At 39.5% G+C, this 22,779-nt stretch overlaps 1 protein-coding gene across 3 annotated transcripts in view; it reads right to left on the bottom strand.

Moving 5' to 3' along the window:
* The window catches only part of LOC124794965 (2-oxoglutarate-dependent dioxygenase frbA-like), a 188,016-nt gene that overhangs the window by 35,551 nt on the left and 129,686 nt on the right, over positions 1–22,779 (bottom strand). For all 3 annotated transcript variants that reach the window (XM_047258690.1, XM_047258706.1, XM_047258698.1), the window contains exon 6: positions 18,217–18,327. In XM_047258690.1, coding sequence (XP_047114646.1) covers positions 18,217–18,327 — 111 coding nt within the window. The remainder of the gene's footprint in view (positions 1–18,216; positions 18,328–22,779) is intronic.

The following is a 22,779-nucleotide window of genomic DNA, read 5'->3' as shown; positions in this document are numbered from 1 at the left end:
TGGTAGAAGCCAACCTCAGGGAAGTTTATTTTGGATTCCATAGAAATGTTGGAACACATGAGGCAATACTGACCCTACAACTTATCTTAGAAGATAGATTAAGGAAAGGCAAACCTACATTTATAGCATTTGAAGACTTAGAGAAAGCTTTTGACAATGTTGCCTGGAATACTCTCTTTCATATTCTGAAGGTGGCAGGGGTAAAATACAGAGAGCAAACGGGTATTTACAATTTGTACAGAAACCAGATGGCAATTACAAGAGTTGAGGGGCACAAAAGGGAAGCAGTGGTTGAGAAAGAAATGAGACAGGGTTGTAGCTTTTCTCCGATGTTATTCAATCTCTATATTGAGCAAGCAGTAAAGGAAACAAAAGAAAAATTTGGAGTATGAATTAAAATCCATGGAGGAGAAATAAAAACTTTGAGGTTTGTCGATGACATTGTAATTCTGTCAGAAACAGCAAAGGACCTGGACAGGGTTGGCTCAGGTGACGACAGAACAGGGGAGCTATGTAGGAATTTTACAAAGGAGGATCAGGTAGTGATAGTGGATGGAGCAGGGAACAGTCTTGGCAGGGACAGGGAATATGATGTAGGTGGTGCCCTGGTAAAGATAGCTACTCAAACTGGTGGCACTAATGTGCATTTCTTGCTGCTGCTTCAGCATCATGGTTGACCTCATCTTAATGCAGCTGTTAGGCACGTTAACGTGGAACTGGAGAGGGCGCTGATGGCGGAGCGTGTGGGTTACATTTCAGTGGTGCCAGTTGGGTCTATCAATAGGTCAGGTTTCATTAGGCATGGTCTGCATCTCAATAGGTATGGGAAGGGGAGCCTGGCAAAGCTTATGGGTGACAATGTAGTAGGTGGTGGTGGGATTATTCATGGAAAAATTCCTGAAGTAGTTGGGTTTAGAGCTGCACCTTTTTTAGATTGAAGTCAGCTGATAGGTATACCTGCTTAAAGGAAGTCCCTCTAACTAAGGGCTCACCTTCAGAGGACATCCTGTTTCCAAGTAGAGAAGGAATTAACATATTTCATTAAAATATAAGAGGTATTTGAGATTAAGTTAGTGAACTGCTTATGGATGTTGACTCTGAAATTTTTGTTATGTCGGAGCACCACTTAAACAATTTGACAATTCAGAGGCTTTCTTTACTAGGATATAGATTAGCTGGCTGTTGTTCAAGGAGTTCCTTGTGGGGTGGGGGAGTGGCCATGTACGTAAAAAACAGTATTCCATTTGAGTCCATAGACATATCACTGAACAGATATTTGAATGTTGTGCAGAGGCAGTTGAATCTAGTGGAACTACACTTCTAATTTTTGTTGTTTATAGGTCCCCTAACTATGACTTCAGAGCATTTCTGCTCAAGCTAGGGAGGGTTCTTGATTCACTTTGTAGGAAGTACCAGCAATTAGTTATATATGGTGACTTCAATATAAATTTTGTATATGATGGTGCAAGAAAAAGGATGTTGGTAGATCTCCTAAATTCATATGATCTGATGCAGACTGTTTTTTTCAATTAGGGTGCAAGGGAACAGTAGCACAGCCATAGACAATATTTTTATTCATTCTTCATTATTAGATGGGCATTCTGTTAGTAAAAGGGTGAACAGCCTTTCAGACCATGATGCACAAATTTCAACACAAAGGCTTTTGCACGCAAACAAATGTCACATATAATTACAAACTATGTTGGAAAGTTAATCCAACAGCAATAGAGAGTTTTTTAAACCTTGTCAAGGAACAAGAGTGGCTGGATGTTTATAGTGCCGATGACATAGATGACAAATAAAATGCTTTCCTTAACACATTTCTCAAGCTCTTTGAGAGTTGTTTTCCATTAGAAGATTCTAAAGGGGTACTAGCAGTTATAGGCATCTCCGGGTGGCTGACTAGTGAAGTAAGGATATCATGTAGAACAAAGCAGGAATTATATCAAAATGTTAGAAGTAGTCACAATCAAGCTAATTGTTTTCTGAGCATTGCTGGTGAATTAAATAAAAATTTAGTTTCTACAGGGAATCATAACTTTCTTGGCAAATGCCTTTCTGAGATTGATGGCTGAAATACTCCTCTGTGATACAGACAAGGGGAGATTGAGTCAATAATTAAATCACTGAAGACTAAGGACTCTCATAGATATGATGGAGTGCCTAGCAGAATACTGAAGTACTGTGCTGCACATGTTAGCCCTGTATTTAGCCATATTTGTAATTTTTCCTTTAGGAATGGTCAGTTTCCTGAACAATTAAAGTACTCAGTAGTAAAGCTGCTTTATAAAAAGGGAGAAAGGGATAATGTAGACAATTTTAGACCTATTTTTATCCCATCAGTGAAGACTGTGTACGTAGGGATAATTGATCTTTTATGTCATACGATTTGCTATCAAATGTACAGTTCGGCCTTAGAAGCCGTTTCACGACTGAAAATGCTATTTTCTCTTTTCTATGTGAGATACTGGATGGTTAAACAAAAGGTTTCGAATGCTAGGCATATTTTTGTATTTAACTAAGGTGTTTGATAGTGTTGGTCACAAAATATTGCTCCAGAATTTGGACCATTAAGGAATATGGGGAGTAGCTCACAATTGGTTCACCTCTTACTTTAGCATCAGTCAGCCAAAGGTCATTATTCACTATGTTGAGAATGGCTGTGATGTGGAGTCTGAGTGGGGTACAATCAAGTGTGGAGTGCCCCAGGGATCAGTGTTGGGGCCACTCCTGTCCCTTATTTACATAAATGATATGCCCTCTAGTATTACGGTCAACTCTAAAATATTTCTGTTTGCTGATGACACTAGCTTGGTAGTAGAGGACGTTGTGTGCAACATTGGCTAAGTTTCAAATAGTGCAGTTCTGACATAAGTTCATGGCTTGTAGAAAATAAACTAATGCTAAATCACAGTAAGACACAGTTTTTCCAGTTTTTAACACACAACTCAACAAAACCTGATGTTTTAATTTCAGAGAATGGGCATATGATTAGCGAAACTGAACAGTTCACCTTTTCAGATTCTGCCAGTCCCTTTCCCTCACAAACCTGGTTCTACAAAAACATGTCGTCATGGCACAGACATCCCTGAACCATTCCCACTCCCTTGGTAAAATACTGTTACTGTGCGATCCCCACTAGCTACAACTCATCACCCAAATTGAAATCCTGGCACTCCAACACCTAGAAGAACATTCCATTCACCCCCCCTCCACAAGTTATTCAGCCTGCTGGAATCCTACTCCCACCTTGGGGCATCACTGTTCAACCACCTCCTTGTCAAACCCTTATAGCACCGAAGACCCTGCCTACCAGACCTTTCCAACTTACCACATCGTCCAGAACCTCCTACCAACACTCCATGAAATCCAGAACCAAAATAACACCAGAACACTGTTGTTAACCTCACCACCAAAATCCTCAGCCCCACTGAAGTTTTAGTCCTATCCATATACCTTATATTCAGCCCTACTCCCAGATTTAACTATGTTGGACTTGTGAAAGACCTACTATCCTCTTCCCATTCCCTACAGTGGAAACACTTCTTTGCCACCAACACCTCTAACTAATGCCAATACCCTGCCTGTCCCACTTTCCACCACCATCCAACTGTGATCCTCCTGATCTGATCATCCATCCAGCAGACAAAGGTTCCACCACAGTTGTGACGAACCCAAGTGACTACATGGCAGAGGGACTCAGCCAGTTGTCTGACACCTCCACCTACAAGCTCTGCAAAGTGACCCCATCCCAGAGATCCAACATAACCTCCAATCTCTTCAATCCTTAGGCCTTTCCCAGCACCTCTCTTCTGAATCCATCTCCCTACTCCCCCCCCCCCCCCCCCCCCCCAGAACAACAGCCCATGCACCCGCCTTCTGCAAGCTCCCCAAAATCCACAAACCTAACAATTCCGGTACCCCCACCACAAGAATCTCAGCCCTTGTTGACCAACATCTGAAGCCAATTGTCCAAAACCTAGCTTTCACATTAAAGATAACAATCACTTACTGCACCGCCTCTCCATCCTCCCAACACCCTTACCTCCTGGGTCCCTACTCATCACCATTGATGAAAACTCCTTATACAGCAACATCCCTCATGCCCATGGCATTGCCAAAATTGAACACTACCTCCCCAGTGCCCTGGAGATTCCAAAACCACCACTTTATTCCTCATATATCTAACCAGCTACATCCTAACCCACAATTACTTCACCTTTGAAGGGAAGGTGTACAAACAAATTCGTGTCACAGCCATGGGCACCTGCATAGGACTCTCCTACACCAACCTCTTCATGGGCCATCTACAGGAGACATTCCTGGCTTCCCAAAATCCCAAACCCCAGGTCTGCTTCAGGTTTACTGATGACTTCTTTATAATCTGGACCCATGGCCAGGACACCTTATTCTCCTTCCTCCACAATCTCAACACTTCTCTCCCATCCACTTCACCTGGTCCTCCTTCATGCATTGTGCCACTTTCCTAGATGTCAGTCTGCTCCTCTTAGATGACTCCATCCACACATTGGTCCACGTCAGATCCATGTTTCACCAACAGCACCTGCACTTTGACAGATTTCACCCCTTCCACAGCAAAAGATCATTCCCATACAGCCTGGCCACATGTTGGAGAAACATCTGCAGTGACGAGAACTCCCTTGTCCAGTATACTGCAAGGCCTCACAAAGGCCTTCACAGAAAGGCAATACCCTACAGACCTAATACATAAACAGATCCTCCATGCTGTATCCTCACCCACACCTGAGCCTCACATCCATCCCAAGAACCAATCCCAAAGAAGCACTGCCCTTGTCACCCAATTTCACCCAGGACTGGAATGACTGAACCACATCCTTTGTCAGGGCTTTGACTACCTAACATTATGCCCCTAAATGAGGTACATTGTACCCAAGACATTCCCAACGCCTCCCAAACTGGCGATACGTTGCCCACCTAACCTCCACAACACCCTAGTCCATCCTATGCCACTACTGCTCCCAATACCCTGCCACAGAGACCAACCCTTGTGGAAGACCCAGATGCAAGACCTGCCTAAGTCACCCACCCAGCACTACCTACTCCAGTCCTGTCACAGGCTCATCCTACCCCATCAGAGGCCAGGCCACCTGTGAAAGCTATGGTATATACCAGCTCTGCAGCAACCACTGCAAACCATTTTACATTGGTGTGACAACCAACCAGCTGTCAACTAGAATGAATGTCCACTGCTGAACTGTTGCCAAAAAAATGTGGACCACCTAGTAGCACACATGCAGCAGAGCACAACACGCAAGATTTCAATGGCTGCTTCATAAGGCATGTGTGGTGTCACCGCCAGACACCACACTTGCTAGGTGGTAGCCTTTAATTCGGCCGCGGTCCGTTAGTATACGTCGGACCCGCATGTCGCCACTGTCAGTGATTGCAGACCGAGCGCCGCCACACGGCAGGTCTAGAACGATGTCCTAGCACTCGCCCCATTGTACAGCCGACTTTGCTAGCGATGGTTCACTGACAAATTACGTTCTCATTTGCCGAGATGATAGTTAGCATAGCCTTCAGCTATGTCATTTGCTATGACCTAGCAAGGCGCCATTATCAATTGCTATTTATCTTTTGATGCATGTACCGTCAGACCGATGTTCACCAATTATGGATTAAAGTTAAGTATTCCAACAGATACGTAATATTTTTGCTAGTCTCATATCCCTCACCTGTTCGAGACCTCACGCCATCCTGTGTGAGCTTAAACGCGTGCCTTTCGGCTACCCGTCATTGTGGATTGGCTGTCTTGCCAGTCCACAACAGCATGCCACCTGGATCCCCATCACCACCACCACCAGCTTTTCTAAGCTGTGCAGACAGGAGCTATCCTTACAGCACATCCCTCATTCTCGTAACCTCCATGGCCTAAACTAAAGTGTGTGTGTGTGTGTGTGTGTTTGTGTGTGTGTGTGTGTGTGTGTGTGTGTGTGTGTGTGTGTACACTATCCCCTGTCCCAGTACCACACCCAATTCGTGTCAGCTAGTTGTGCGCTGCTGTCTCATGCCCTAGTCTGTGAAATTGCATGCCCAGCTGTCTGCCACCAGCCCCTCTATCTGCACTCCTAGCTAGCCCACTGACAGCTCCACACTTCTGAACAAGCTACTAGACACTTCCCCCAACCTCCTCCCTAGCCCCCTGCCTCCCTCCATCCCTCACCCACCCCACCCTGCAGCCCATCTCACCCCAGCACACTCACAGTGAGCCAAGAACAACGAGCTGGCCGTCAACTGAGCACAATGTAGGGAGCCAGACGTGTGTGTGTGTGTGTGTGTGTGTGTGTGTGTGTGTGTGTGTGTGTGTGTGCGCGCACACATGCACATGCTTTTCCTATAAATTGAAAAAGGATGTTCATTCCGAAAGCTAGCAAAACTCTGTATCTTTTGTTTGTGTACCTATCGACAATGCAGTGCTTCTGCCTGTTGGTGAGTAGTCTCCCTTACTCCTAAATAATTTGTAATTCTGTACATTAATATCTTTTACTACTCACTTTTAAAAATAGCCTATGTGTTAATTCAGGGTATAAGCTAATTCCACTCCAGATTTCTTCCAAATCAAATCCATCTAGCCATTTCAGCATGAAGGAGTAACAAGCATACTCACACACGAATTTGTGCATTTATAATACATACGAGATATGGTGTACATACAAGCAATACACTTCAATAGTATACTTACAAGGGGAGGCCAAAACATTGGGATCATGGATTTACTTCAAACTTTGTGCTCCTTTAGTAGGCCATTGAAACAACATAATGTGCAAGTAGAAAGTGTACTAGCCTGACAATTTCAAGAAAATCACAAGAGAAGTTTTATGGATCTATTATGTAGCTAATGTATCTGTACATAGGCACCAGACATTACAGTTCATGGTGGTCAAGTGGTTAGCATTCGAGCTTGATGAAAGGGATGAGTACGAGGTGACGGGCTCAAACATTCATTTTTTTAGTACAATTGTAAATTCTATGATATTCAATAAATTTGCCCCTACTCTATTCATTCTTGCTACATTAGTAATGTCTCACCTCTACACAGGTTAACTGCCAAATGGGGCCTGCCTCTGTGTCTGCAGCTCGAAGCATCGAGGTACAAAGTAGTTCTTGGTGCCTTACCAGATTGCATGTATAAGGGGTTTCACAAATCATGATAGGCATACATTTTCATGAAAACTCTATGTGCTTCTTCATTCACTTGATCAAGTGAGGTGGCACAGTGGTTAGCACACTGGACTCATATTCTGGAGGACTATGGTTCAAATGCGTGTCCGGCCATCCTGATTTAGGTTTTCCATGATTTCCCTAAATCGCTTCAGGGAAATGCCAGGATGGTTCTCCACCCTCTCCTAATCTGATGGGTCTGATGGCCTTTCTGTTTCGTCCCTTCCCTGAATCAACCAACCATTCACTTGTCAATAGTTATAAATATGATTGTTCTATTAACTAAATTTAATTAAAAATAGTAAGTAGCCAAATAACATGAAATTCACTAAAACTTCATGCAAATACATGTGATTTTTTAATTATATTACCTCTCAAATGTCGTTTAAATTAAATATGGCCAGTGATGAAAAAATATAGATTGAAAATTAAGTACGAGTAGTAGTCAAAGCGTTGCCTCATACACATTCATCTTATGAATCTAAAATGCCATGAACTCTAACCACCAGAACCTATGCACAGATACATGTGACATGATAGACAAGTAAAACTTCTCTTGCGATTTTCTCGGAATTGCCAGATTAGTGCACCTTACTACTGGCACATTATGTTGTTTTAATGGCCTACTAAAGGTGTACAAAGTTTGAAGGAAATCTGTTATCCCAACATCGTGGCCTCCTCTTACTCTGGAAATCAACCATTATGTGTTTAACATGAGAGCTTTTATCAAGTACAGTTCTTAAAAACTGCTTACACTGCTTGAATGTACCCTAGTGAATTAGACGGAAAATTATTACTTTGCTAAATGCTGTTGCTTGCTCAGTTATATTAAATAGCTGTGAATTATGTTCTACTGATAGCTTAAACCACAAATAGTGTTTTCACTGTCATCTAAGAGATGCTTGTACATGATGCACTACTGTGAAAGAAACAAAGGAAATGTAAATTTGACTCCAGTAGAAAGAGATAGAAGCATTTGTAACGCCGAACGTGACAAATACATGGTTAGACAAATAGGAAATAGACAGCTGAAACAAATGACCTGACACATGACAGAATAACTATAAAAACAATGTCAGTTTCGAGATGCTGAAGATGCTAGCACAGTACAATAGCACATCTACTTGTCATCTATACTAAATGTAATGAGAGTACACAGGTGTCGCACATTAGCAACCAGTGACAATAATAATGTCCATATTAATGATCACATGACCTTCACAACAGAATAAATTGTCCTCAGAACAACAGATGCTCAAAGCGACCGCCCTGCATGTCCAAACATTGTGCAACCCGCCGCATCATATAGCTCTGGACCCTTTGCAGGAAAGCTGCATCCACAGTAATAAGAGTAGCACAAACTCACGCTACCAATTCTTCCACATTCGTCAGATGTCCCCACATAAAGAAATCCAGGGGATTTAGGTCACGTGAACACAGTGGTCATTCAACTGGACCTCCATGTCTGAGCCATTCCCCTGGAAATGTTCTGTTCAAATACTGTCACACATTAATTCCCAGCACATCAGGCAGATAGTTTGATAGGAATGCATGATACCTTTATGCAGTCGACCGGTCATGCAACATGTAGGGGTCCAAACACCTGTCAGCCAATATTCTGGCCCAGGTGTTGATACCAAAGGGAACTTGATATCCACGCTCATGGGTGACATACAGGTTAACCTCATATTGAACACACCGTCAAGAGTGAAAGCTGCTTCATGCGACCATATTACGCTGTTCACGAAGTCGTCATTGGTTTCCTGTTGTCATTGGAACCATTCACATAATTGCATCTGCTGATGGCGATCTGCAGGATGTAGGTGTTGCGTGAAAGCATAATGATAAGGGTGCGGCCCATGCTTGTGCAGCATTTTAATGACCATGCATTGCATGATATGCAGCTGCCTTACTACACTATGTGTACTTCGCTGAGGTTCTTGGTGTATGACATCCAGAATAGCTTCCTCAGTAGCTAGAGTATGGTGAATCCATGGATGACCTCTGTCACGCGATTGTAGAAGGAGAGAACCTGACTTCCAAAGGTGCAGCTCCAGACAACGAAACACATTTTTATCTGGATGGCATCGATGAGGATATCTAGCAGCGTATTCATGAGTGACAACACCAGCCCAGTTATCAGATGCACCAAGGACTAGAAGCATACCCACATATTCATTGTCTGCCACTCTGGTTTAGAGGTTTACAATGAGAAAATTTGATACATGTGTACACATGAACATTGGAGTCTGCCACAGGCACATCACTCCACTTGTAACTAGTCCCTGTCTGGTGGACAGCACATACAGTATAAGCACACCATCAGTCCTAAGCACTTTTCCGCCTAACGCACATTACCCCTTTGACAGATATTGTTCTGCATGATTCATCCGGACACCGCTAATTATGAAATGCTAGGTTTTGAATTACACTGTTTCCCTGATGGTCAGAGATGTGATGTTTCCACAGTCATATTGATAGAATAATAATAATAATAATAATAATAATAATAATGAATTGAGATACATACTAAACAGCATGCAGTTACGAGACACAATGTTGAAAGGCATAATTAGTGGGACCATGATGATAACATACACAAATAGTAACAGAGTTTGGACATTATTTGCAAAGCATGTTGCAAATCCTACTGATAACAAAAGCCCCTAACAAAATGTAATGGACCAGAATGAGGCAATGACAGTGGTTGCTACTAATCGATAGGACATCGGAGAAGGGTACAAAGAAAATAGGTTTCATATGTATTAGATGAAGTGGTGCAAATAAATTCATGCCCACGACGTGGAAAGGGCTTCTTTCAAAGTTGACTAAGCTTGCATTTCTACGACTGTAGTATGTAAGTGCAAATGTTTTCTAGAGGACCGCTGCAATTGCTGTTGGTAGTTAAGATGCCACATACTGTACCACCTGGACCACATTTACCAAACAAAAAACATATGCCTCAACCCAGAATCGAACCATCAACCTCCTGCATCAACTTCACAGCAAGATTAATATTTGCTGAACAAGTATTTACCCTACATATGGTTACAGTGTTGCCAGATTGCCACTCTTTTAACGTCCTTTTTCTGCTGGATGTTCTTGCCAGATGAAATTTTGTGAGACATTTTTTTATTGCTGGCCTGTCCGCCCCGGTAGCTGAGTGGTCAGCGTGACAGACTGTCAATCCTAAGGGCCCGGGTTCGATTCCCGGCTGGGTCGGAAATTTTCTCCGCTCAGGGACTGGGTGTTGTGTTGTCCTAATCATCATCATTTCATCCCCATCGACGTGCAGGTCGCCGAAGTGGCGTCAAATCGAAAGACCTGCACCAGGCGACCGGTCTACCCGACGGGAGGCCCTAGCCACACGACATTTCCATTTCCATTGCTGGCCTGCAAGGAGTCATGCTGCAAAGTCCAAGTACACACACACACACACACACACACACACACACACACACACACACACACACACACACACACAATCTCTCACCTCTGCCTCATAGTCAAATTCTGTTCCTTACACTTGGGCACACTTACATGCAACAGATATATTGAATAATACACAAAAAAAAGTGCCATAAGAGAAATGTATAGCACTGCTGCTCCCTCTTTAGGAAACTTGATGTACTTAGTACGTTAAACTGAATGTAAAAGAATTTCAATTAATAGGAGGTATACACTAGTACAACACTAGGGGAAAAATTAAAAGACACAGACCCTTAAAAGCAGCCTATTCCCACAAAGTCAGCTCACTAAAAATCTTTACCAAATTACCAGCCTTCGCATGGTCCACGTCCTGTAAATTATTCCAAGGAAAATTCTGTAACTGGTTGAGTGAAAATTCATTTTATAATATAATTTTTTTTTTCATGTACAGATCTTGCACATATGTTATCCATGTGTTCTTTTTCTCTCTGTTGCATCCAGAATTCCCATATCCCTCTCTCTCTACCCATTATTCACTTTCAAACACATCCATAAACTGTCTCTTTAACTGTATGATTCCTATTATTGCTTGAATTTGTTAGTTATGTGCTGAGTGGCAGAATTCATTGTAAACAGTCTTCTATTCTCACAGAATGTAGATAATCTTTGTTCTGTGATAAATGTCAGTCTGGTCATGATAAAAATAGTTATTAAGGGGAATACATATGGTGAAATTGCTCAAAAGGTGGCATTTTCTGATTATTATCTCTTAATAACATTTAATGTCTCCTGATTAGTTTGTTGCATCATTTTTCAATTAACTCCAATTGGAAGTGTACTTTTTATCATTTCAAAGTTAGTAGTGCAAGTGTAAAAAAATCCGCTCCTTCTGCATTGACTTGCTATCTCTGGAACTATTCAATCTACAAGGCTATAGTTTTCAGCTATTTATTCCTTGAATTCATGTTAAGAGGATGGATGCACTGTGTAAACAGAAATGGTAGTACTTGCACACGCATCTTGTGGATTTACTTTGTGGGTGTAGTGTTTCATAGGTGTTGAACTGCAAACATAGTCATTTGGTGTACTATTACACATTCTTATACTTCTTTACAACATGACGAAAAGAAAGAGCTGTTTTAAGAAGCAACATTTCCATGGAAATCAGCATAGGACTGGATCTGAATCCAGTGCTGATCCTGAAACAGATGTTTCACAGACACACAAAAAGGACATGGCTACTAGTGCTTTGAGGAGGAAACTTGGAAACCATGAGGATTTATTTATTGACAAAGGAGATCATGTAAATAGTTTAGGTTATGTTTTATTAGATTTGAATGTGTTAGGACAAGTTTTACGAGATGCTGTTTCATGTAAGGTTTGTGGTGGGCAAATTATCATCTTTGAGGACACATCTGCAAGGACTGGACTAGCTAACGAACTTGTTGTTCAGTGCAAAGTTTGCAGGCTCTCTACATCATTTTGGACTTCTCAAAAGGGCAAGAATGACTTGTTTGAGAGCAATGATAGATTCTTGTAGCTGGAATGAGGTGCATAGGTAAAGGACTAACTGCAGCTCAAGTATTGTGTGTGAGGCTGAACTTGTCATACCCACCATCTGGATCAAGTAAGTACAAAGACGTAATTGGTGAATGTGTCAAATCTGTTGCTGTTGTTATATGAAAGCCACTGCTAAAGAAGCAGAATTAAAGAACATGACAGACTTCTCTGTGGCAGTTGATGGTACACAGCAGAATAGAGGCCACACATCTAAAAATGCAGTTGCAACTGTCACTTGTGTAGACACAGGTAAAATTTTAGACATTGAAGTGCTAACTAAATACTGCCATCAGTGTAAATCAGTTGGCAATAAAACAATTGAAAGTCATAAAACAAACTGTGCCAAGAGTTATGAGGGAATGAGTGGGGATATGGAGGCTGCTGCAGCTGTTTCTATGTTGAGACACTCACAGCAGGAAAGAGGTATGTGCTACACTGAGTACTTGGGGAATGGAGGCCTTCCAATCAGTTGTGGGAAGCCAACCTTATGGTGAAAAGCATGTTTTGAAGATTGAATGTGTGGGCCATGTTCAAAAACAGATGGGAACATGCCTTTGAAAACTGAAGCAGACAAAAGGAAAAGAGAAGTTATTGGATGGAAAGACTCTAAATGGTAAAGGAAGACCTACAGACAAAAACATTGATGAACTCCAGCAATATTATAGAATGACAATAAGGAACAACAGACATGGCCTACAAGGAATGAAAAGAGCAGTGTGGGCTACATTCTTCCACAAATCATCCACTGATGATACACATATATATGGTATTTGCCTACTTCATGTGCCACAGGGCTCTATCTTGGGCCCCTTTTTGTTTATTTGCTACGTGAATGATTTTCCAAAAGTATTAGACACCAGTCATCGTATTACTATGTATGCTGATGACACCTCTAGGGTTTGCTGGGCACGTAGTAATGATGGCCTAAATTCAGTGGTACAGAATTTTGTTGAAAAAGCCCAAACACATTTTGAAAAAGAAAACCTGAGGGACAATATTAACAAAACTAATTTAATTTATTTTAAGACAAGTGGCTCAAATAAAAATACTGCTGTAAATGAGGACACTCAGGAAAATACCTGTTCAGAATGTAAATTTCTGGGGATACATATACATGACAGACTTTCGTGGAATCAGCAAATAGATCATGTCTGTGGTAAAATAATATCTAGTCTGTATTTACTAAGAAGATTAGTTCAATATCTAGATATTGAAGCAATAAAAATAGCATATTTTGGGTTGGTGTATCCGCAACTATATTATGGAATTGTATTGTGAGGTGAGTGTAGCCAATACAATATAAGAAGGGTATTTGTATTGCAGAAAAGAGTAATAAGAACTATGGCAAAAGTAAGACCCAGAACTTCATGCAAAAACCTGTCTATTAATTTTAATATTATGACTATGTATGCAGTATATATGTTTCAATCAATTTTATCAGTGAAAAAAGACAAAAAAGTGACAAACAGAAATATGGAAATCCATGATCATGATACAAGACACAAATCACACTTTCATATGGTGAGCAGAAGATTGAATCTAACAACAAATACCCCATTCATTAAGGGAGCAATATTTTATAATTCTCTGCCAAACAACCTGAAACAGCTTTCTGGCAGAATTTTTAAAAATGATTTACAAAAATGGCTTATATTTAAGTGCCCATACAGTATGGTGATGATATGATTTGACCTCAGGAATGCTATGTTAAATATACTTAAATGATCTTTTACTTAATAGTATGTAATCTATATATATTGTGTATCAATAATCTAAATGTAATTATTGTAGTGTTGAAAGCAGAAAAAAATTTTTTTTTTTGGTTATGGTTTGGAAGTGGGTTACGTATTATTACGTATTACGTATTATTGAGTATATATCGGTGGGATAAAATTGTATGGTAGATTACGGTAAAAAGGAGAAGGTGAATACAAAGTGAAACTACTGGCAAAAAACGGAAAGAGAAAATAAGACGACAAAAAAGATTTCGAAATGCAACAGTGACAATAACAAACGTAATTGTTGGGTTCAAATTAATGATATGAATATAACAGAGGGAAACATTCCAAGTGGGAAAAATATATCTAAAAACAAAGATGATGAGACTTACCAAACAAAAGTGCTGGCAGGTCGATAGACACACAAACAAACACAAACATACACACAAAATTCAAGCTTTCGCAACAAACGGTTGCTTCATCAGGAAAGAGGGAAGGAGAGGGAAAGACGAAAGGATGTGGGTTTTAAGGGAGAGGGTAAGGAGTCATTCCAATCCCGGGAGCGGAAAGACTTAACTTAGGGGGAAAAAAAGGACAGGTATACATTCGCACACACACATATCCATCCGCACATACACAGACACAAGCAGACATTTGTAAAGGCAAAGAGTTTGGGCAGAGATGTCAGTCAAGGTGGAAGTAAAGAGGCAAAGATGTTATTGAAAGACAGGTGAGGTATGAGCGGCGGCAACTTGAAATTAGCGGAGGTTGAGGCCTGGTGGATAACGAGAAGAGAGGATATACTGAAGGGCAAGTTCCCATCTCCGGAGTTCTGACAGGTTGGTGTTAGTGGGAAGTATCCAGATAACCCGGACGGTGTAACACTGTGCCAAGATGTGCTGGCCGTGCACCAAGGCATGTTTAGCCACAGGGTGATCCTCATTACCAACAAACACTGTCTGCCTGTGTCCATGCGAATGGACAGTTTGTTGCTGGTCATTCCCACATAGAAAGCTTCACAGTGTAGGCAGGTCAGTTGGTAAATCACGTGGGTGCTTTCACACGTAGCTCTGCCTTTGATCGTATACACCTTCCGGGTTACAGGACTGGAGTAGGTGGTGGTGGGAGGGTGCATGGGACAGGTTTTACACCGGGGGCGGTTACAAGGGTAGGAGCCAGAGGGTAGGGAAGGTGGTTTGGGGATTTCATAGGGATGAACTAAGAGGTTACGAAGGTTAGGTGGATGGCGGAAAGACACTCTTGGTGGAGTGGAGAGGATTTCATGAAGGATGGATCTCATTTCAGGGCAGGATTTGAGGAAGTCGTATCCCCACTGGAGAGCCACATTCAGAGTCTGATCCAGTCCCGGAAAGTATCCTGCCACAATGGGGCACTTTTGGGGTTCTTCTGTGGGAGGTTCTGGGTTTGAATGGATGAGGATAGATAGATTCGTGGTGCAAGTACCATAAAGCTCAAGCAGTGGGTACAGAGGAACAATTTAGGCACAAAAACAGCACATCATCTGCAGTGATGGAGGTAATTAAGCCAATATGTAGAGAGTTAGTTCAGCCTGATCTTCTTTCCAAATGTCCCCATGGTCGAATGCAAAACCCAGAATGAGTCTTTCAATAATGTCATTTGAACCCACATACCAAAAAATGTCTTTGTATGAAAACTCTATGCTTGGGTGTTTTCGATGCTATGACAACGTTTAATGATGGCAATAAGGGAAGAATTAGGGTACTAGGGCAACTTGGTATCATTCCAGGAGCCAACACACTGTAAGCCTTCCAGCGAATGGATCGACTCAGGATCATGAAAGTGCAGTGTGCAGCAGAGGAAATGGCTAAAGAAGCAAGAGGTAGGAAAAGAAGGAAGCTTCTAGGTTTGCAGGATGATCAAGTACATGATCCAGAAAAAGCTGATTACGGGCCTGGCTGTTTCTAGGGGGATATGGATGGTTCCATATGTGGATTAATATCAAATAAAATGTTTAAACTTGATTTCACAGAAATGAAATTTTTTAAAATATTTGACCCATTATCTCAGGAACTATTACAGATAATAACTATTACAGATACATATGCCTCATTTTACACAGTGTTACCTCTTAGTACACTGCACCTGCTGAACCACAAAAACATAACTTGTAATGATTTTTACTTAGAGAAGGAACAGGGGACCCTTTTTTTTTTTCAAAAAACAATTGAACGTAATTTTTTAAAATCATAACTAACTAATTATTTGTCTATATATTCTGATCCTGGTTCAGTAATCAGAAAAGGAATGAAACTATACTTCCTAAAAATTTCAGATATCTATCTCTCAATGGTTCTGAGCTAATGGGTCATCAATATTGCAAATTTAACACTGTAGGTATAGGACCTACATATTCCCCTTAAACCAGATAAACAGCAACACCATATGATAAAGAGAAGACAGTACCTATTATTCTCTGAGTAGGTGTTACCCTGCTAATTTTTAATTTAACCAGGATAAACAGAATATTAACATAATTTATAAAAGTCTTTCAATTTATTAACATAACCTTAATAAGTTACACATTCCTGAAAGTTATTCTTCATAAAAAGATCCATGAAACTAAATGAATCTAACTTTCCCACACCAGCTTCTCTTGATAACACTATAATTTGTTTTACATTTCTATGGATTATTTATTTTTCCCCTTAATATGTTATCTGTTTCCGGAATGAAATTTTCACTTTGGAGCAGAATGTGCACTGATACGTAACTTTCTGGAAGATTAAACCTGTGTGCTGAATCGAGACTCAAACTCGGGACTTTTGCGTGCAAGTGCTTTACTGGCTGAGCAACCCAAGCGCTACTCACAACCTGTCCTCATAGCTTTCTTCTGCCAGTACCTCACCTCCCACCTTCCGAACTTTACAAAAGCTGTCCTGCTAAAGATGCAAGACTAGCACTCCTGGAAGAAAGGATATTGTGGAGACGTGGCTTAGCCACAGTTCAGGGTTGTTTCCAGAATGAAATTTTCACCCTGCAGTGGAGTGTGTGCTCATATGAAACTTCCTGGAAGATTAAAACCATGTGCCAAACTGAGATTCAAACTCAGGACCTTTGCCTTTTGCAGGAGAGCTTCTGTGAAACTTGAAAGGTGGGAGACATGGTACCAATGGAAGTAAAATCTACGCCCACTTAAGGCAGAGGTCCCGAGTTTGAATCTTGGTCTGGCACAAAGTTATAATCTCCCAAGAAGTTTCATGTCATCCATCACTTATTTAATGTACATTTTTATGCCAAACATTCTGGTTAATTTAGTTTTCAGGTTTCTCTACACTTTTACAAAAACTTCTTCTTATTTGCTTTTTTTCTATCAGCTCCCATTTAAATGTTCACAGTCAATAAAGTACAAACTTTTACTTGTAATTTTGGTACTGGTGTCAAATTTCTAGATGAACTAGTTTTCCTCTACTTCTACATCTACACTTACATTTACATCTACATACATACTCCACAAGCTACAGTACTGTCCATGGCAGAAGGTACCACATACCACAACTAATCATTTCCTTTTCTGTTGCACTTGCAAACAGGATGAGAGAAAAATTACTATCTACAAGCCTCTGTATGAGGTCTAATTTCACGCATCTCATCTCCATGGTCTTTATGCAAAAAGCAAGTTGGCGGGAATAGAATCACTCTGCTGCATCTCAAATGCCAGTTCTCCAAATTTCCACAACAGTGCCTAGCAAAAAGAGCATCTTCTCCCCTTTAGGGATTCCCATTTGAATATATGAAGCATCTCCATAATACTTGCATGCTGATTGTACGTACCAGTAACAAATCTAGCAACATGCTTCCTGATTGCTTCAATGTCTTCCTTTAATCCAATCTGATGGGGATCTCAAACACTTGAACAGTATCAAAAATGAGTTACACTAGTGTTCTGTGTGCCACCTCGTTTATGGCTGATTTACACTTTCCTGAAATTCCCCCAATAAAACAAAGTCCAGCATTGGCCTTCCTTGCTACCAACCTGATGCACTCATTCCATTTTATATCTTATTACTTATGCTATTAATAATTACTAAAGAAATATTACTTTCCCTGAAGTTTTGAAGCAAGTTTGTGTTTGTTAATAAATCTGGTTTGGGTTTATTATGTCATCTTCTGGTGAGAACCTGGTTTATCTACAAATTGTCACAGGAAATCAAGAAACAATTTTTTTTCATAAATTTCTGATCCCCATCAGAATAAAATTCAGTTGATGGAGTGTTATCAGTTATTCAAACTACATAGGAAAAAGAAAGTATATGTGTGCACTCACAATTGCAGTGTACTCTCCTTTAGTCCAAAAGGATAACAGCTCTCCAGTGTTGATAATTAATGCTCCTGGTAAGAAGCCAACACGTGCCCATTCACCTGCAGCTGTTTTCACCTGTGAAATAAAACTTTGTTTTAATTCTTATTTGTTAAAGAAGTCCAAAGCTATGTTCCATTATTTAAATTTGGTATTGTACAGTACTTTTCAAAGTTGTATAATGACAGTTTTTGATTTGATAGATATATTTTTGGTGACCTTCAATTTTTATGATTTAGACCATGAACTGAGGCATATATTTCTGCCTAACATTTCCTCTCTCTCTATAAGAAGCATCTTCAGAACTATCAAGATAAATGGTAAAATTCTCCAGAATGTAGTACTTTTGGGAAAAAAATAATCATTCTGCCCGTGATGAAGAGTCACTGACATATATTATACACATGTTTTTATTTATTTTATGTTCAACAAAAGGACATGTTTTTAATCACGACAGCTTTCACCTAACACTGGCCATCTGTAGAATCCATATAGGCTTATGATATATGGATTCTAAAAAAAAATGGTCAATGTACAATTAAAATTGGTAATGATTAAAAATTTGTTCTATAATCATGTCCAATAGAAATAAATTCAATTGTTTATTCCTTCACTAGCTTTAGAAATTGATTGTACCATTATTAATAGGTTGGACAGAGTACTACTTAAGAATGAAATAAGAATGTGTTTGCACCCCGTGAAATGTTCACAAAAGATATTGTGGCTAGTACTGAAGTTGGAATGTGTTTTATCTAAATGATCCGCAGATGAAATATATTTCACATATGCTAAGGATGAAATAAACCAGCAGCGAGTTAAAAAAAAAGCAAGAATAAAGTTCTCAGCAACTTAGATTAAGTGGCTAAGTGCACGAGTGTCTGGGTTAAAAGTGAAAGATTGGTTGTGCAATGTTCATTATGGACACTTACTGTTCCCCTCAATCTCTTTTGGTAATTCTTTGTGTATGTGAAGAAAAATGCAGTTCATTCTGTGGTTCAAATTTTGTGTTAAGCTGTAGGTCCCCCTAAAAGTAGCTGGCTAAGTCAGTTCAAAGATCAGAGGAAGGAAAGTGTGTGATACTTTCAATAACATCTTGCTTGCAGAAGTGCTGTGCTGTTCACTACCTTGGACCAACTGAGAACTGATACCTGGATCTTTACAGTCTGATTGAAATTACTTGGTAGTTGAGAGTTCATGTCCTTTAGCTGGTTTCCTGCAATCAGAGCACTCAACTTCATGGCTGAACCATTCACTGTTGCCACAACATTTGGTGTGATCACGTCCAATTCATTGTCAGGCTTTCTTTCTTGATGTGTTTGGATCTCTAGTCCTGAGTGTGGTCCTTACATTTCGTATTTCATCAAACATGATAATGCTAACAAAGTACATAGCATTAATCAAACACTGGAGTGTAAAGATGATGCTGGTAGGACTGTGTGGTGACAGAATGCTCGAAAATCAGTTGAAATTAAATTGTTTTTCATGCAGAAAGTATATAAAACATGCAGTCAAAGGAATTCGGTACATTAAGTGCAACTTTTGGTTACATGAGAAGTGCGCAAACTTGAGTCTGAAATTTGTAAATGACAATACTCAGTGGACATGCCTGTACAAGTGAAGAAAATGCACAATTAACATCCGCACTAAGTTCTAAGGATGAAATTATTGGTCTTCTTCAAAGTGACATTGATGCTCTGAGAGATGAACTGACGTTGCTAAAGCAAGAAAATATTGCATTGAAACATGAAAAGTGTTGTGTATGTGAAAAAATCCAGTACTAGATGGACCTACTTTGGCAAATATGCAGTGATACAACTGACAAACAATGAAAACATTCAGCCGCCATTATGAAAAAAAAAAAAAAAGAAAAAAAGAAACTGGAGATACTGAAGAACCAAACAAATTTAAGTGGACCAGCATAACATACAAAAAAGACGGAAAGAAGCATTACAATAAGACAGAAAGTGAATTATTTATTACAGGTGACTCACTGTTGAAAAACATAGTCATTACAAACTCCGGAATTGACATTTGACCTAGAATCAGGACGCATCAATTGTATACACACCTAAACATCATCTTAAACTCAAGACAGAACACAGCAGATAAGCATAGCAGAAATCTAAAAGGTGTTTTTATCCATACGGGAACAAATTCGCTTTGAAACAACAGCGAGGAAGAAATTGTAAACCAGACAAGGAACCTCATCTGAACAGCCAGAAGACTCTACTCGAATTCCAGAATAATAATAATAAGTAGCATTGTGTACAGGAGATCAGTGAGTGACAGCTATGTGCAGAGAATAAATGACAATATTAAAGAACAGTGCAATAAACTAGGAGTCGTTTTCATTGATCCCAACAAATTGCCAAGTGCAAACTGTCTTGCCAAAGATATTCTACATGTGAATAGGTTGGGCTCAAAAATATTCAGTAAGATGTTCATAGACACTTGCCAGCAAAACCAAACCATGATCTGGCAAGAAATATGCTAAAGCCCATAACTAATAGTCAAAGTAGGTACCTGTATGTTATCCACTGGAATATAAATGGTTTAAACACTGATGCTCCAAAATAGACAAATTGGAAATCATCCTGTCAGAATGTGCAAATATTAGAGTTGTTTGTTTAAATGAGCACTGGTTTACTGAGGACACAATAAAAATTCTAAACAAAATAGGGAACTTCAGATTACCAAGTACCTTTTGCAGAAGAAACAAGCCACATGGAGGCTTCTGTATACTTCTACATAGTGATATAAATTATGAGACCAGAAACTGTCTTAATTATTTAAATGAAGAATGTGTGTTTGAGAGCTGTTGGGTAGAAATAGTGGACTCACTAACAAATGTTATAACAATCTCAATATACAGAACAGAACTATTCTTATCCAAGCTTCAAGTTATGCTAGAAAACCTTTGTAGAGAAAAAAAAGAAAAAAAATTGCAATAGCTGCTGATTTTAATATTGGTATCACATGTGATAATAGCCACTCTTCAAGATTCACTGACTTAGTACAGAAATCTGGTTTAAAATTGAATTTCTTCTAATCTACCAGAGACAATGGCAATCAACAACATGTACTGACAATATTCTAACTAATTATGTATATTAAGATGTGTATAAATTTTGTCTGGATCTAGGTATTTCAGATCATTGTGCATTGTTCATTGAGCTGCCACACACAGACAGGAACATTTCACATATGAGAGCCCATATGAGCTGGAACTTTAGTGAAGAAGACTTGCCAACATTTAGTGAGAAGCTAAAAGAGAAAACTTGGCCTTTTGATCATTGTAACTAAAGTGACGAAAACTTTGAGAAATTCCTCAATAGTTTTCTTGGTGTCTTTAATGAAACATTTCCACGTAGATCCTGCAGCAACAAAATGACAAATAAAGTGAAGTGGATTACCCAGGGCATAAAAATTTCCAGTGTAAGGAAAAGACAACTACAGAGAACTAAAATATAATAAAGATATTGATATTATTAAATATGTTAAGACTCTATAAAACCACATTTAAAAGAGTTGTCAGGGCAGCAAAACAACTGGCAAATAACAGGCTAATTTTAAATCATAAAAGTAAGACAAAGGCTATGCTGTCAGTCATTACATCTGAGTTAGGCGATAGAGCCTATAACCAAGAAATTTCAAAAATTGACATTGAAGCAAATACTGGAGTACTTTAATGAATTCTTTATAAACGTAGCAAAGCCTGATGTAGATGTAACAGATTATCACAGCAAAGTAAATCCCTTTGGCCTAGGTGAAAACTCTGAAAACTTTACAACATTCTTAAATGTTTCTGTGGAGGATGTAGAAAATGATATTCTAACATTAAGAAACAAAAAATCTGCAGTTGTACACAACAGAATTGCAAAGATATTCTACATGTGAATAGGTTGGGCTCAAAAATATTCAGTAAGATGTTCATAGACACTTGCCAGGTCATAAAAAATAAGGGAAACTACTTAGCATTAAGAAAGACAAAACCAAACCATGATCTGGCAAGAAATATGCTAAAGCCCATAACTAATAGTCAAAGTAGGTACCTGTATGTTATCCACTGGAATATAAATGGTTTAAACACTGATGCTCCAAAATAGACAAATTGGAAATCATCCTGTCAGAATGTGCAAATATTAGAGTTGTTTGTTTAAATGAGCACTGGTTTACTGAGGACACAATAAAAATTCTAAACAAAATAGGGAACTTCAGATTACCAAGTACCTTTTGCAGAAGAAACAAGCCACATGGAGGCTTCTGTATACTTCTACATAGTGATATAAATTATGAGACCAGAAACTGTCTTAATTATTTAAATGAAGAATGTGTGTTTGAGAGCTGTTGGGTAGAAATAGTGGACTCACTAACAAATGTTATAACAATCTCAATATACAGAACAGAACTATTCTTATCCAAGCTTCAAGTTATGCTAGAAAACCTTTGTAGAGAAAAAAAAGAAAAAAAATTGCAATAGCTGCTGATTTTAATATTGGTATCACATGTGATAATAGCCACTCTTCAAGA

Source organism: Schistocerca piceifrons, chromosome 1 (genome assembly GCF_021461385.2).
Source record: "Schistocerca piceifrons isolate TAMUIC-IGC-003096 chromosome 1, iqSchPice1.1, whole genome shotgun sequence".
Taxonomy (NCBI): Eukaryota; Metazoa; Arthropoda; class Insecta; order Orthoptera; family Acrididae; genus Schistocerca; species Schistocerca piceifrons.
The sequence above is the reverse complement of the archived record's forward strand: the minus strand, read 5'-3'. Positions and strand labels throughout refer to the sequence as shown.